Source organism: Mobula birostris, chromosome 24 (genome assembly GCF_030028105.1).
Source record: "Mobula birostris isolate sMobBir1 chromosome 24, sMobBir1.hap1, whole genome shotgun sequence".
NCBI classification, from domain to species: Eukaryota; Metazoa; Chordata; class Chondrichthyes; order Myliobatiformes; family Myliobatidae; genus Mobula; species Mobula birostris.
The window spans coordinates 5,935,100-5,951,096 of NC_092393.1; the positions used below are offsets into that span (position 1 = coordinate 5,935,100).

A 15,997-nucleotide genomic window follows, 5' to 3' on the forward strand; every position below is an offset into this window, starting at 1 on the left:
AGATGTGTTGGTAAACTACCCCTAGTGGAGTTGATGGGCATACCTGAGGGCAAGCGGGTAATAGGGCAAAAATAATTACAGGAAATAAGTGGAGGAATGGGATTGACGGGATTGCTCTAAAAATCCAAGATCGATTTGATGTGCCCAATGAGCTTCTATACTGCAATATATACAATGTGCTTCTGGCACTGAGGCAGACATTTGATAGTTTTGCTGCAAATGTGTCTCAGAATGCATCAGTAACTATAGGTTGTCCTTTTCTGCTTCACTTGGCATGGGCACTGGATTGACTGAGGCCTTGAGGTGGTTGGGAGTCACACAGCCAGCGCAGTATATGAGACAAGATGTTGGTGAGTCAGATCAAGTACAAAGTAGCTCATTAAATGGATGTCCATACACAGCTAGTACACAGAACATAAGAGATGAGAGACACAGAATGTAAAAGAATTCAGCTGCACGGAGTTGAAAGTGTCTGTTTGGTGTTTGTCAGATAGAAGTCTAAGCGTGTGCAAAATCTACAAGAGTTCATGAAAGAAACGTGGTGTGCAATGCAACGGAGTTCAAACAAAAGTCATGAAATTTCCCCACTGGATCGCAGATATTTATTCTAACAGCCTTCTACAGTCATCTGCTAAAATTTCTTAAAGCCACTTAGGCTTATAGCCATCATCCAAAGTCCAATAACCCGGTGTAGTATATGCAAGTGAAATTTATTGTTTTATTGAGATACAGCCTGGAGCAGACCTCTCCGGTCCTTCAAACCACAATGCTCAGCAACCCACCAATTTAACTCTAGCCTAATCATGGGACAATTTACAATGACCAATTACCTACCAATTAGTAAACACAAAACATTCTGCAGATGCTGGGGTCAAAGCAACACTCACAACAAGCTGGAGGAACTCAGCACATTGGGCAGCATCCGTGGAAAAGATTGGTCGACGTTTCAGGCTGGAACCCTTCCTTCGGGTTCCGGCCCAAAACATCGACCGATCTTTTCCACGGATGCTGCCCGACCTGCTGAGTTCCTCCAGCTTGTTGTGAGTGTTGCACCTACCAATTAGTACGCCTTTGGACTGAGGGAGGAAACCCACGCGGTCACGGGGAGAACGTACAAACTTACAGGGAGCATTGGGAATTGAACCTGGGTCATCTGTACTGTAAAGCATTGTGCTAACCACTATGCTACCATCCCACCCCAAATGGTAGTTGTAGATCCAGCAGCAACAGTCAAAAGGGAATTAAAAAGAAAAGTCACAAGGCTTGAGGGAGAAATGGACAATAGATCCAATACACAGGACTTTCAATGGGATGGGGCAACTGGCCTTCTTCTCTACAGTGAAGTTCGATGAAATTGGTGAATGTATGCTACCTGTGACAGTGATCCTGTTGTGGAAGTTGCTCCATCCAGTGCCAGTAATCTCTTCTCCATAGCCCCAAGACTGGCTCTGCAACAAAACAATTACACCACCATACAGGAGTTAAATTTACTCTTATTTACCTCTTTCCTTCTCAAATTCTCATTCTGCTACTGCAATTTTTATTCAATTGACCTTTTGAATTGTCAAATCTCACACTAAACAAGCTCTAAAATAAGAGAATCGTATATAATCATAATAATGCAAGAGCAAGACATCAGGTAATTAACAAAACAGTCTTATAGATTGTTTTTGGATTAGAAATTTAGGGTGCAGGAGGGATCACCTTAATCATTTACAATCTATTTTAAATACCTGGATGAGAGCCAAGGCAACGGCTGACCACACAAAAGTGGAAAAGCAAAGTGTGAAGAGTAAAGGAGATAGAGAACGTTGACACGGCTGGGCAAAGATGTTGCATTTTGGTTGGATGTCTGAACTCATCCTCCTAGGAGGAATACAGAATACTGCTTAAATGGAGAGAGAGGTCAGAACGCTGCTCTACATGAAACAGAGTTAACATGCAAATACAGCAAATCATTATGAAAATAAATGTAATATTGGGAGATAGAGTGAGGTACACTGGGTATTGGTGACACAACACTTGGAGTACTGGTTATAGTTCTGACCTCTTTATTTGAGAGATATCCTTTCATGAAGGAATATTTCTGATTTCAATGAAGAGGAGGCCATCTCACAAGGAACAAGTCAGCCAATATCGAACAAGCAATCAGTCACTCAGCACAGAAAAAAAGCCCTTCAACCCACTGACTTCAGGCTGACCATCAGCACCAGAGCAGGTGCATCCATTGTATGAGTGTTCAGTGTGAGTGTGGAGCATCCGGTCTTTGACATCAAAGGCTTCAGTGAGAAGACACAGAGGTTCAGAACATAGAACAGTACAGCACTGGAACAGACACTTCAGCCCACAATGTTTTGTTGAATCAATTAAATTAGTAATTAAATGGCCAATGAAACTAATCACTTCTGCCTACATAACATAGAAACATAGAAAACCTACAGCACAATACAAGCCCTTCGGCCCACCGAGTTGTACCAAACATGTCCCTACCTTAGAAATTACTCGGCTTACCTACAGCCCTCTATTTTACTAACATTCATATCCTTCCATTTTCCTTACATCCACGTACTTATCTAAATGTCTCTTCGAAGTCCCGAAAGTAGGAGAAGATGGCAGTGCGACACAGCTTGCAGCGGCCACTCCAGTAAATGATATCTGTTATCTGTCAGGTAGGGTGCCGTGCACAATCCTGATTTGATGGAGACAGATGTGAGAGCACAGAGGAACATTTGGAGGAACCTCTGAAATGCCTGCTCCGCTGCTGCTGCTGCTACTGTGTGATCCAGAATCTCCAGAGGGGAAGGCCCCGAGTCCTCGGCTTTGCTTGTCGCTTGGCGGCCGGGGCAGGGTCGAAGCGCTCGGCAGAGATGGAACTCGGTGTCGGAGGCTCGAAGTTTTCAGACAGACTCAGAATTGGCTGCGGTCGGGTGCTTCCAACGCATCGGCAAGTTTGCGGTGCTTGGGCGTTCATGGCAGGGAGAGTTTCTCCCTTCTACCGTCTGCGTGAGATGATGAGGCTATCGGGACTTTAAGACTTTTTTTTACCGTGCCCGTGGTCTGCTCTTTATCAAATTACGGTATTGCTTTGCACTGTTGCAACTATATGTTATAATTATGTGGTTTTGTAAGTTTTAGTCTTGGTTTGTCCTGTGTTTCTGTGATATCATTCTGGAGGAACATTGTATCATTTTTTAATGCATGCATTTCTAAATGACAATAAACGAGGACTGAGTGTCCTCATAATCTAATCTAATCTAAGTAGCTGCCTCTACCACCATCCCAGGCAGTGCATTCCAGGCGCCCACCAATCTATGTAAAAATAAACTTGCCCCTCACACATCCTTTGAAATTACCCCTGTAAACTTAAATTCGCCGGACCACTAACCACATCACAAACAGTTCTTTACTTTATCTTTTTCACCAGTTTATTAGTTCAAACTCAGCCGGCGAGAAGCTTGGAGCCATGCATCAGAGGGACAGATTTCCTCTCCCTCTGGCGGCTTATGACGAACTGCTGTCTAACATGCAGAAACGTTACAATTTATATAACTAGTGAAACAAAGAGCACTCAGTTCAACAGATATTCCTGCCAAGTCAGTTAGAGCAAAACTTAATTACTTAGATAACAGAGTCCACTAAATCAAAGTTTTAATTACAAATGAATGTTCTGTCCAGTTCTTATCATTAGACAAAGGAGGGAACTTAGTTCAATATAAGAACCCAACACTACATACATTCCCAAGGGACATCTGTGAGTCGTTAATCTAAACAAGCTGCAGGCAGATTCTGCAGTGAAGGACAAACTTTGCACACTATCCAGAACAGAGCACACATAAGCTGGCACTTAATTTTAACCCGTTATTTACAAGAGTCCAAGAATCATTTCTTATGTCCCCAATACCCTTAAAACTTCATCACCCCCTCTCAACTTCAGTGCATGTCCTCTGGTATTAGATATTTCAATCTTGGGAAAAAGATACTCACTGTCTATTCTATTTAAACTTCTCAACTTACAAACCTCTGTTAGATCTCCCCTCAGCCTCCACTGCTCCAGAGGTAACACCTCAAGTTTGTCCATCCTCTCATTATGGCACATCCTCTTTAATTCAGGCTGCATCCTGGTAAACCCCTACTGCATCTTTACCAAAGCCTTGACATCCTTCCTATAATGAGGCGAGCAGAACTGTATGCAATACTCCAGGTGTGGCCTAACTAGAGCTTCGTAAAGCTCCAACATACTTTCGTTAAGTTTTGTAACTTCAAAACATAAAACTAATTCAAAGAAAGACACAGGAGTCCAAAAATGCAGGTCTAACTTCAAGTTTACGTTAAGCAAGGTGCGCAGATATTACATGGTGGGTGATGATATATGAAATGAATGTATTTTTGCATAAAACCTGTAATTATTTAAATGAACAGGAATACTTAAACTGGAATACGTATATTTAAATATATATATAGTGCCCACAAATAGTATTCACCCTACCCTTAGAAGTTCTCATGTTTTGTTGTTTCCTAACACAGTGCATTTAATTTGGCTTTTTTGACACTGATCAACAGAAATGGCTTTTCCGTGTCAAAGTGAAAACAAATTTCTACAAGTTGGTCTAAATTTATTACAGTTATTAAGCACAAAATAATTGATTACATAATTACTTAACCCTTTCAAGTTAGTATTCAGTAGATGCACCTTTGGCAGCAATTACAGCCTTGAGTCTGTGTGGATAGATCTCCATCAGCTTTGCACATCTGGACACTGCAAATTTTCCCCATTCTCCTTCACAAAACTGCTCAAGTTCTGCTAGATTCCATGGGTGTTGTGAGTGAACGGCCCTTTTCAAGTCCAGCCACAAATTCTCAGTTAGATTTAGGCCTGGACTCCGACTTGCCCACTTTGCTGCTTTTAAGCTTTGTAGCTTTGGCTTTATGCTTGGGGTCACTGTCTTGCTGGAAAGCAAGTCTTCGCCCAAGTCATAATTCTCTTGCAGACTCCATCAGATTTCCCTGTATTTTGCGATATTCATTTTACCCTCTAGCTTCACAAACCTTCCAGAGCCTACAGCATGATGCAGCCATCACCAAGGTAAGGATGGTGTGTTTTTAATGATGTACAGTGTTTGGCTTACATCAAACATAGTGTTTAGTTTCATGGCGAAAAAGCTCAATTTTGGTTTCATCAGACCATAGAACCTTCTTCCAGCTGACTTCAGAGTCTCCCACATGCCTTCTGGTAAACTCTAGCTGAGGTTTCATGTGAGTTTTTTTCAACAGTTATTTTCTCTTTGCCACTCTCCCATAAAGCTACAACTGGCAAAGCATCCAGGCAACAGTTGTTGTATGCGCAGTCTCTCCCATCTCAGCCACTGAAGCTTGTAACTCTTCTAGAGTTGTCATAGATCTCTTGGTGGCCTCTCTTACCAGACCCCTTCTTGCATAATCACTTAGTTTTTGAGGATGGCCTGCTCTAGGCAGACTTACAGTTATGCCATTTTCTTTCCATTTCTTGATGATTGACTATCTGTACTCTAAGGGATATTCAGTGACTTGAAAATTCTCTTGTATCCATCTCCTGACTCGTGCTTTTTAATAACCTTTTCGCGAAGTTGCTTGGAGTGTTCTTTTGTCTTCATGATGTAGTTTTTGCCAGGATACTGACTCACCAGCAGTTGGACCTTCCAGATACAGGGGTATTTTTACTACAAGCAATTGAAACACTTTGACTGCACACAGTGATCTCCATTTAACTAATTATGTGACTTCTAAAACCAATTGGCTAGACCAGTGATGTCTTGGTGTGTCATATTAAAGGACAATCAATTATTTTATGTTTTATATTTGTAATTAATTTAGATCACTTTGTAGAAATTTGTTTTCACTTTGACATGAAAGAGTCTTTTTCTGTTGATCAGTGACAAAAAAGCCAAATTAAATCCACTGAGATTCACTGTCGTAAAGGAATAAAACATGAAAGGTGAATACATTTTATAGGCACTGTACATACAAGATTACTCAAATATTATTGAAATATTAGATACACAACTTTTGAACTCAATGTCATAGCGTCATACAGCACTGAGCCAGGCCCTTCGTACCATTTAGTCTGTGCCGAACCATTTAACCTGCCTGCTCCTATCAACCTACACAGGGACCACAGCCTTTGATACCACTACTATCCATGCACTTCTTAAACATTGAAATTGAGCTCACATGCACCACTTGTGCTGGCAGCTCGTTCCACACTCTCAGGGCCCTCTGAGTGAAGAAGTTTCCCTTACGATCCCCTTAAACCTTTCATTCTTAACCCATAACCTCTACCCATATAATCAGTGGATGAACACTCCATTATGTCCCCTACGAGTGCAGCTGTGACACTGTCCCTGATCAGTGGTGGAACTTTCCTGCCTCCATTACCTCCCTCTCTAACTTCTCTAAACATCAAAACCCTGGGACATTAAGCACCCACACATTCCTGTCCTTCTCTCAATGAAGTCTCTGTCATGGCCACTACATCATTGTTTGATGTACTGATCCATTCTCCAAGTTCATCACTTTTACCCATAATACTCCTAGCGTTAAGAAACACACACATCAAATTATCCGTACTTGTATCTATTACATTGCTCCTATCTGTTTTCACAGGCCCTGACATCTATCTTCCTCTCCATCCCTCCACTTTACGACCTGGTTCCAGTCCCCCTGCCGAACAAGTTTAAACCCTCCCAAGTATCACTAGCAAATCTCCTAGCCAAAATATAGGATCCCCTCCAGTTTAGGTACAAGCTGTCCCTCTTGTAGAGGTCACCGCTGCCCCAGAAGAGGTTCCAATGATACAAAAGTCTGAAAGCCTGCTCCCTGCACCAGTTCCTCAGCCACTCATTCATCTGTACTGCATCCTATTCCTGCCCTGACTCACGCATGGCACTGGGAGTAATCCAGAGGTCACGACATTGGAGGCCCTGCTCTGCAGTCTCTTTCCTCATTGCGCAGGGCCTCTTGCCCTTTCTACCTGCACCATTGGTGCCAATGTGCGCCACAATCTCTGGGTGCTTACCCCCACCCACCACCACCCTCGAGGAAATCGTGGACCCTAGCACTGGGGAGGGGGGGGGCAACACATCATCCTGGCAACACTTCTGCAGCCACAGAATTTCCTGTCTGTCCCCCTTACTATCAACCCTCCTATCACTCTACGCTTCCCTGCAGAACCTCAGATGCGGTGTCACTGGGGTGGCTGCTGCTGTTGTGCCCCAACAGGTCATTCTCGCCACCTAGCAGTATTCAAAGGAGTATACTTGTGGAATCACTTACAAGAGTAAATCTGCAGGTGCTGGAAATCAAAGCAATACATACAAAAAGATGGAGGAACTCAGTGGGCCAGGCCATATCCATGGAAACGAGTAAACAGTCAATGTTTCGAACTGAGACCCTTCATCAGGACAGATGAAGAGTCTCAGCCTGAAATGTTGACAGTTTACTCTTTTCCATCGATTCTGCTGAGCTCCTCTGGAATTTTGTGCATATTGCTGGGGTATAGAACATAGAATACTACAGCACAGTACAAGGTCCTTCGGCCCACAGTGTTGTGCCGACTCTCAAACCATGCCTCCCATATAACTCCCACCTTAAATTCCTCCATATATCTGTCTAGTAGTCTCTTAAACTTCACTAGTGTATCTGCCTCCTCCACTGACTCAGGCAGTGCATTCCACGCACCAACCACTCTCTGAGTAAAAAACCTTCCTCTAATATCCCCTTTGAACTTCCCACCCCTTACCTTAAAGCCATGTCCTCTTGTATTGAGCAGTGGTACCCTGGGAAAGAGGCACTGGCTATCCACTCTATCTTGTACACCTCTATCATGTTTCCTCTCACCCTCTTTCTCTCCAAAGAGTAAAGCCCTAGCTCCCTTAATCTCTGATCATAATGCAGACTCTCTAAACCAGGCAGCATCCTGGTAAATCTCCTCTATACCCTTTCCAATGCTTCCACATCCTTCCTATAGTGAGGCAACCAGAACTGGACACAGTACTCCAAGTGTGGCCTAACCAGAGTTTTATAGAGCTGCATCATTACATCGCGACTCTTAAACTCTATCCCTCGACTTATGAAAGCTAACACTCCATAAGCTTTCTTAACTACCCTATCCACCTATATACTTGTTGCTGAGGGGAATGGCCACAGGGAAACCCCGCAGAGTGTGCTTCCTCCCCTTACCTGTGCAGGTGGTCTCCCAACTACTACCTGAAGCCTGAACTCTGGGTGTGACCACTTCAGTAAAAACTTCATCTACGAGGCTTTCAGTCTCGCAAATGGCCCTGAGTACATCCAGCTCCAGCTCCGTGACCTTGCCAGTCAGGAGCTGAAGTTGGGTCTACTTCCCACAGGTATAGTCATCAGAGAGACTGTTAGCTACTATGCAATCCCACACCTTACAGGAGGAGTATTCCACTACCTTAACTACTATCCTGCCTGCACTGAATTGAGGACTAAGGATTTATAGACAACATTAAAAAATGTATCTGTTCATACCTGTGCCTTCTCTCTGAAACCTTCGAGTTTCACACTCACTTTAGTCACTTACTCAGCCTTTTCTTGAGGAGCGTGTTACACCTTTGGCTCTAACTTCTTCAGCTTAAGTTCTACATCGAAACAACTCAGCACTCTCAGCCTCCACCTGTCTTTGCCGAAGCTTGTTGAGCCATAAGCTCTCATTCTAGCCGTCCTCTCCAACAATGGCCACTCCCAGAATGGCTGGTCTGCTTACAACTCACTTCTTTTTCAATTGGCCCTTGCTTAGTTAGTAATAACCCAAGAAACTGCTCTGCAGACAAGCAACAAAAGGCTTCACTTGCTTTTTAAAACTCGTGCGTAAAGTTCACAGGGTATTTTCCCCAACTCTGTGAATTCCTGTTCCACAGGTTTAGGCAAGTTTCTGGTTTCATTTTCTTTGTCTACTAGTGCCTATCTAGTGTAGTGAGAATGGGGCCACTGTCATGTCGGATGTGGGAGTTCCGGGAGCCCTCTAGCCTCTCTGATAACTTCCTGTATCGAATAAAGTGAACCCTGAATGTACGTTCATGGTCTTCTGCTGCTGTTGCCCTTCAGCATACCACTGTTGTAACGCGTGGTTATTTGAAACACTGTCACCTTCCTGTCAGTTTGGCCTCTGTCCTCTCTCATTAATACAGCATTTTCACTCACAGAACTACTGCTCATCGGGTGTTTTTGTTTTTCCACATCATTCTCTGTGAACGCCAGAGACTGCTGTGCACCAAAATTTCCAGAAGACCAGCAGTTTCCCTTTCAATATTTTTATTAGTTTTTGCATAGAAGAATACAGAGTACAAGAAGACATACAAGTCAAAAGAAAAAAATAAAATAGTACCAGATACATTGTATTAAAAATACAATTACAATCACAAAACCCTGTATTCATAAAAATTAAATTAAATTGTAATACTGAAATATAATAATTTTGTTGTACAGAAAAAAAATGTAAACCCACTACCAAAGTCAGAGCTGTTAGGAAAAGCAAGAAAAAAGGGGAAAAAAAATCCTTATCATATAATAGAATATATTATTATCCACCATCTGTACTTTTACGACAAATCAAAGGTTTTTGAAAATATCTCAGAAAAAGTCCCCACAATGTATAAAAGTCTTGACTAGATTCAAAAACTGAACAACGGATCTTCTCTAAATTTAAGCATGACATAACATCACGTAACCATTGAGCATGAGCAGGCGGAATAGCATCCTTCCATTTAAGCAAGAGCGCCCTCTTTGCTATGAGATATAAAAGCCAAAATATGCAAATCAGGTGTCTCCAAAATAAAGACTTTTCCTCCAACAATACCAAATAATGCGGTCAAAGGGTTAGGCTTAAAATTTACCTTGAAAAGTACTGAGAAAGTTTGGAATACTTTCTTCCAGCATCTTTCAAGGCTCGGACATGTCCAAAACATGTGAATTAATGAAGCTTCTCCATTATTACATCTATCACAGAAAGGAGATATATCTGAATAAAAACAAGATAGCTTATCTTTAGACATGTGAGCCCGATGAACCACTTTAAATTGTAAGAGGGAATGATGGGCACATAACGATGAAGCGTTAACCAATTTTAAAAATTTCATTCCAAGTTTCCTCAGAGATTGAAGTCTAAATCTTGTTCCCAAAGATTTTTAATTTTGTCTATAGGAACATTTCTCATTCCTAGCAACATACCATAAATATTGGATATTGAACCATTATAAAAAAGTTTCAAATTAAAAATTACATCTATTAAGTCCTTATAGGAACTTATAGGAAATGTATATAGTTGAGAACGCAGAAAGTCTCTAATTTGTAAGTAACGAAAAAAGTGAGTTTTGGGTAAACTATATTTAGCTGACATTTGCTCAAACGAAAGAAGACTTCCTCCAACAAACAAATCCTGGAAGCATTTAATACCCAATCTATCTCATGCTTTAAAAACTGAATTGGTCATCGAAGGCTTAAAAAAAAATAGTTAGAACAAATGGGACTAGACAAAGAAAATCTCAATAGACCAAAGAATTTCCTAAATTGTACCCAGATCCTCAAAGTATGTTTAACTACCAAATTTTCAGTTAGTTTACTAAAGGATAAAGGGAGTGAGGATCCAAGAAGAGAAATAATAGAAAATTTACTAACAGAGTTAACTTCTAAAGAAACCCATATTGGACAGTCCTCACGGTTAATATGTCCAAAACGTAAGATTTCGTATATTGACTGCCTAATAATAAAACCTAAAATTTGGTAAAGCTAAACCTCCATTCTTCTTAGATTTTTGAAGGTGAACTTTATTTAGTCGAGAATGTTTGTTTATCCATATATAAGAAGATAAAATAGAACCGAGAGAATCATAAAAAGATTTAGGAATAAAAATGTGTAATGCCTGAAAAAGGTATATAAATTTAGGAAAAATATTAACTTTAATAGAGTTAATTCAGCCAATCAAGGGTAACGAAAAAGGCGACCGGTTTGATAAGTGTCCTTTTTACAAAATTCAGTAAGGGAAGAAAATAGGTATTTATAATTCTTGGTAATTGTTACACCCAAATAGGTAAAGTGATTTCTTACAATTTTAGAAGGAAGGTTAGTATTAGTTGATAACAAATTATTCAGAGGAAAAAGTTCACTCATGTAAATTCAGTTTGTAACCTGAAAACTGGCTGAAACAAGAAAGTAGAGAAAGCACAGGAGGTAATGAAGTCTCGACATTAGAAATAAAAAGCAATAGGTCATCAGCATAAAGCGAAACTTTACGAACAGCCCCTCTCCTTAGAATACCAGTAATATCATTAGATTCTCGAAAAGCAACGGCTAAGGGTTCTAAAGCCTAGTCAAAGAGCAAAGGGCTCAAGGAACAACCTTGTCTAGTTCCACGTTGAAGTTTAAAAGGATTGGAATACTGAAAATTAGTAAGGACCCTAGCAGAAGGAGATAAAGTAATTTAATCCATTGAATAAAATTGGGCCCAACATTAAATTTTTCTAAAGTTTTAAATAAATAATCCCATTCAACCCCATCAAAAGCCTTCTCAGCGTCTAAAGAAATCACACATTCCGATATCTCTTTAGAAGGGGAATAAACAACGTTTAATAAATGACGAATATTAAAGTGGGAATATCGATTTTTAATAAATCCTGTCTGATCATCAGAAATGATAGATGGTAAAATATTTTCAATTCTACAGGCCAGGATTTTAGTATCGACATTAAGTAAAGGGATTGGTCTGTATGAAGAGCATTCGATTGGGTTCTTATTCTTTTTAAGAATAAGTGAAATAGAAGCTTCATAAAAAGATTGTGGCAACCTGCCCAACTTAATGGAGTCCGAAAAACTGCACATAAATGAGGTATAAGCAGTGAGGAAAAAAACCTTATAAAATTCTGCAGAAAATCCATCAAGACCCGGAGCCTTCCCCGAGTGCAAGGAACGTACAGCCTCGGCAATTTCCTCCTACGAAATAGGTTGATCCAACTGTTTTCGGTTATCAACAGAAAGTGTAGGAATGTTTAATTGGTCTAAAAAATTATTCATTACAGTGTTATCTTTGGGAGGGTCAGAACTATAAAGTTTAGAATAAAATTGTTTAAAAATATCGTTTATTTCTAAATGGTCAGTTGTCCTATCACCATTGGCTTTACAAATTTCTTTAATTTGTCGTTTAGCTATAAAGGTTTTTGATTGGTTAGCCAATAATTTACCTGTTTTGTCTCCGTGGATATAAAATTGACATTTATCTTTTAAAAGTTGAGTTTCAATGGGATATGTTAAAAGAAGATCATATTTAGTTTGAATTTCAACACACCTTTTATATAAAACAGGATCTGGAGCCAAGGCATATTTTTGGTCTAATTGTTTTAACTGATTAGCTAACTCAATTCTCTCATTATTAGCTTTATTCTTGACAATACAGCATAATTTGACCTCTAATAAAAACCTTAAAGGCATCCCATATAATAAGACTAGAAGTCTCTTCCAAAGTATTCTTTTCAAAAAAAAATAATTTGTCTCTCCAGAAATTTTAACAAATCTTTATCAGATAGCAAAGTTAAATTAAAATGCCAAGATCTGTTTATTTGAGGAAGATGAGGAAGATTTAAAGATAAAAGCACCAGAGCATGATCTGAAACAGCAATTTTTTTATATTCACAGGATCGAACTAAAGGAATCATTTGACTATCAATAAAAAAGAAATCAATCCTGGAATACGTATGATGGACATGAGAAAAAAAAACGAATACTCCCTATCCAGTGGATGTAAGAAATGCCATACATCAACAATACCATAGTTCATTAAAAAAAGATTGAATAAACAAAGCTGATTTATTAGGTATCGCTATTTTAAAGGATGACCTATCTAAAATTGGATCTAACCAGCAATTAAGATCTCCACCCATCACCAATGAGTAAAGGCTCAAATCTGGCATAGGAGGAGGAGAAGATGGCGGCGCAACGCAGCTTGTGTAGCCATTCCGGTGAATGATATCTGTAATCTGTCAAGTAGGGTGTCGTGCACAATCCTGATTTGAAGGAGACAGATGTGAGAGAACGGAGGAACATCTGGAGAAACTTCTGAAATGTCTTTTTCGCTGCCGCTGCTACTGTGTGATCCAGAATCTCCGGAGGGGAAGGCCCCGAGTCCTCGGCTTTGTTTGTTGCTTGGCGGCCGGGACGGGGTCGAAGCGCTCGGCAGAGACGGTGCTCGGTGACGAAGGGCTGGTCAGAGGCTCAAAGTTTTCGGACGGACTCAGAGTCGGCTGTGGTCGGGTGTTTCCAGTGCATCGACAGTTGTCGGCGCCTGGAGGTTTATGGCAGGGAGAGTTTCTCCTTTCTGCCACCTGCTATCGGGGACTATCAGGAGTTGATCGGAACTTTGAGACTTTTTTTTTTACTGTACTCGTGGTCTGCTCTTTATCAAATTATGGTATTGCTTTGCACTGCTGTAACTATATGTTATAATTATGTGGTCTTGTCAGTGTTAGTCTTTGATTTGTCCTGTTTTTTTTGTGATATCACTCTGGAGGAACGTTGTATTATTTCTTTATGCATGCATGCATTTCTAAATGACAATAAACGAGGACTGAGTGTCCTCATAATCTAATCTTAAAAAAAAACAAAAAAAAACACTCAAAAAATCCTGGATCATCTGTATTCAGATTGGCAAATACCATTAATTTATTATCTAATTTCCCTGACAGGATGACAAAACGTCCATTAGAATCAGACACTACTTTATGTTGGACAAAGGGAACTGTATTATCCATAAAGATCGAAACTCCCCTAGACTTAGTCTGAAACGAGGAGTAAAAATGTTGTCCATTCCATCTACTGAAAAGACGTAAGTTGTCACAATTAGTACGTGCGTTTCTTGTAAAATAAATAATTGGGGCCTTAAGTTTTTTAATATAGGCAAAAATCTTATTCCGCTTCACAGGGTGATTTAATCCTTTCACGTTCAGACTGAGTAAGTTAATAGTTAAAACCCATTAAAAACCCAAAAACCCATTATTAATACTATTTAATAGAAAAGTTAAAGTAATAACCAGTAAAATGAACATTAAAACCAAACAATAAGCCTTGAAATAGGATAACCAAGCAACAGATTTGGCTAACATCCCAAGACAGCTCCCAGAAAGAGACCCCCCCCCTCCCCCCTCCCAAAGTCAGAAGGGCAGCCAAAAGAAGGCTGCAGCTAATGACATCACCCTCCCAAAACAACCTGCTGATTTTAACTCCTAAATAATTCCAAAGTCAACTGTACTCCAAGCTGGACTAAATAACAGCCAAAAAACAACTTATAGATTAATTATTACAGTTTCAAAACAATAGAATAAAAAATACCCAAACTAAGCCATATTGATAAAAAAAACCTCGAAAAAAGTGTATGATACTAAAAAACTAATCAAGATTCATAATGTATAATCACACTTGGTATTAACTCATTAAAATCTTATTCTCTAAGTAAAGGATTTAAATTACAAGGAAGTTTAGCTACGAAGGTTCACCAAAAGTAATAGAAGCAATTATTCATATAGCAAGATAGAATAGGAGGGGCTAGAGGGGGAGGTGTTGCATTGCTTGTCAGAGAAAATATAACAGCAGGATAGATTAGTGGACTCGTCTAGGGAGGCTATTTGGGTGGAATTGAGGAATAGGAAAGGTGTTGTGAAGCTAATAGAGGTGTATTATAGACCACCTAATGGGGACCGAGAATTGGAGGAGCAAATTTGTAAAAGGATAGCAGATATTTGTAGTAAGCACAAGGTTGTGATTGTGGGAGATTTTAATTTTCCACACATAGACTGGGAAGCCCATTCTGTAAAAGGGCTGGATGGTTTGGAGTTTGTCAAATATGTGCAAGATAGTTTTTTGCAGCAATACATAGAGGTACCAACTAGAGAAGGGGCAGTGTTGGATCTCCTGTTAGGGAATGAGATGGGGCAGGTGACGGAGGTATGTTTTGGGGAGCACTTCAGGTCCAGTGATCATAATACCATTAGCTTCAATATAATTATGGTGAAGGATAGGATTGGACCTAGGATTGAGATTTTTTGATTGGAGAAAGGCTGACTTTGAGGAGATGCGAAAGGATTTAGGAGGAGTGGATAGGGTAAATTTGTTTTATGGGAAGGATGTAATAGAGAAATGGAGGTCATTTAAAGGAGAAATTTTGAGGGTGCAGGATCTTTATGTTCCTGTTAGGTTGAAAGGAAAGGTTAAAAGTTTGAGAGAGCCATGGATTTCAAGGGATATTGGAAACTTGGTTCGGAAAAGGAGAGGGATCTTCAATAAATATAGGCAGCTTGGAGTAAATGAGGTGCTCGACGAATATAAAGAATGTAAAAAGAATCTTAAGAAAGAAATTAGAAAAGCCAAAAGAAGATACGAGGCTGCTTTGGCAAGTAAGATGAAAATAAATCCAAAGGGTTTCTACAGTTATGTTAATAGCAAAAGGATAGTGAGGGATAAAATTGGTCCCTTAGAGAATCAGAGTGGATGGCTATGTGCGGAGCCAAAAGAGATGGGGGAGATTTTAAACAATTTCTTTTCTTTGGTATTCACTAAGGAGAAGGATATCGAATTGTGTAAGGTAAGGGAATCAAGAAGGGTAGTTATGGAAAGTATGACGATTAAAGAAGAGGAAGTACTGGTGCTTTTAAGGAATATAGAAGTGGATAAGTCTCCGGGTCCGGACAAGATATTCCCTAGGACCTTGAAGGAAGTTAGTGTGAAAGTAGCAGGGGCTCTGACAGAAATATTTCAAATGTCATTAGAAATGGGAATGGTGCCGGCGGATTGCTCATGTGGTTCCATTGTTTAAAAAGGGTTCCAAGAGTAAACCTGGCAATTATCGGCCTGTGAGTCTGACGTCAGTTGTGGGTAAATTGATGGAAAGTATTCTTAGAGATGGTATCTATAATTATCTGGATAGACAGGGTCTGATTAGGAACAGTCAACATGGATT

At 40.0% G+C, this 15,997-nt stretch overlaps 1 protein-coding gene across 1 annotated transcript in view; it reads right to left on the reverse strand.

The window, feature by feature from the left end:
* Nucleotides 1–15,997, reverse strand: part of LOC140187244 (uncharacterized) — a 191,070-nt gene that overhangs the window by 129,166 nt on the left and 45,907 nt on the right. The window contains exon 3 of the mRNA XM_072242361.1: nt 1,373–1,448. Coding sequence (XP_072098462.1) covers nt 1,373–1,448 — 76 coding nt within the window. The remainder of the gene's footprint in view (nt 1–1,372; nt 1,449–15,997) is intronic.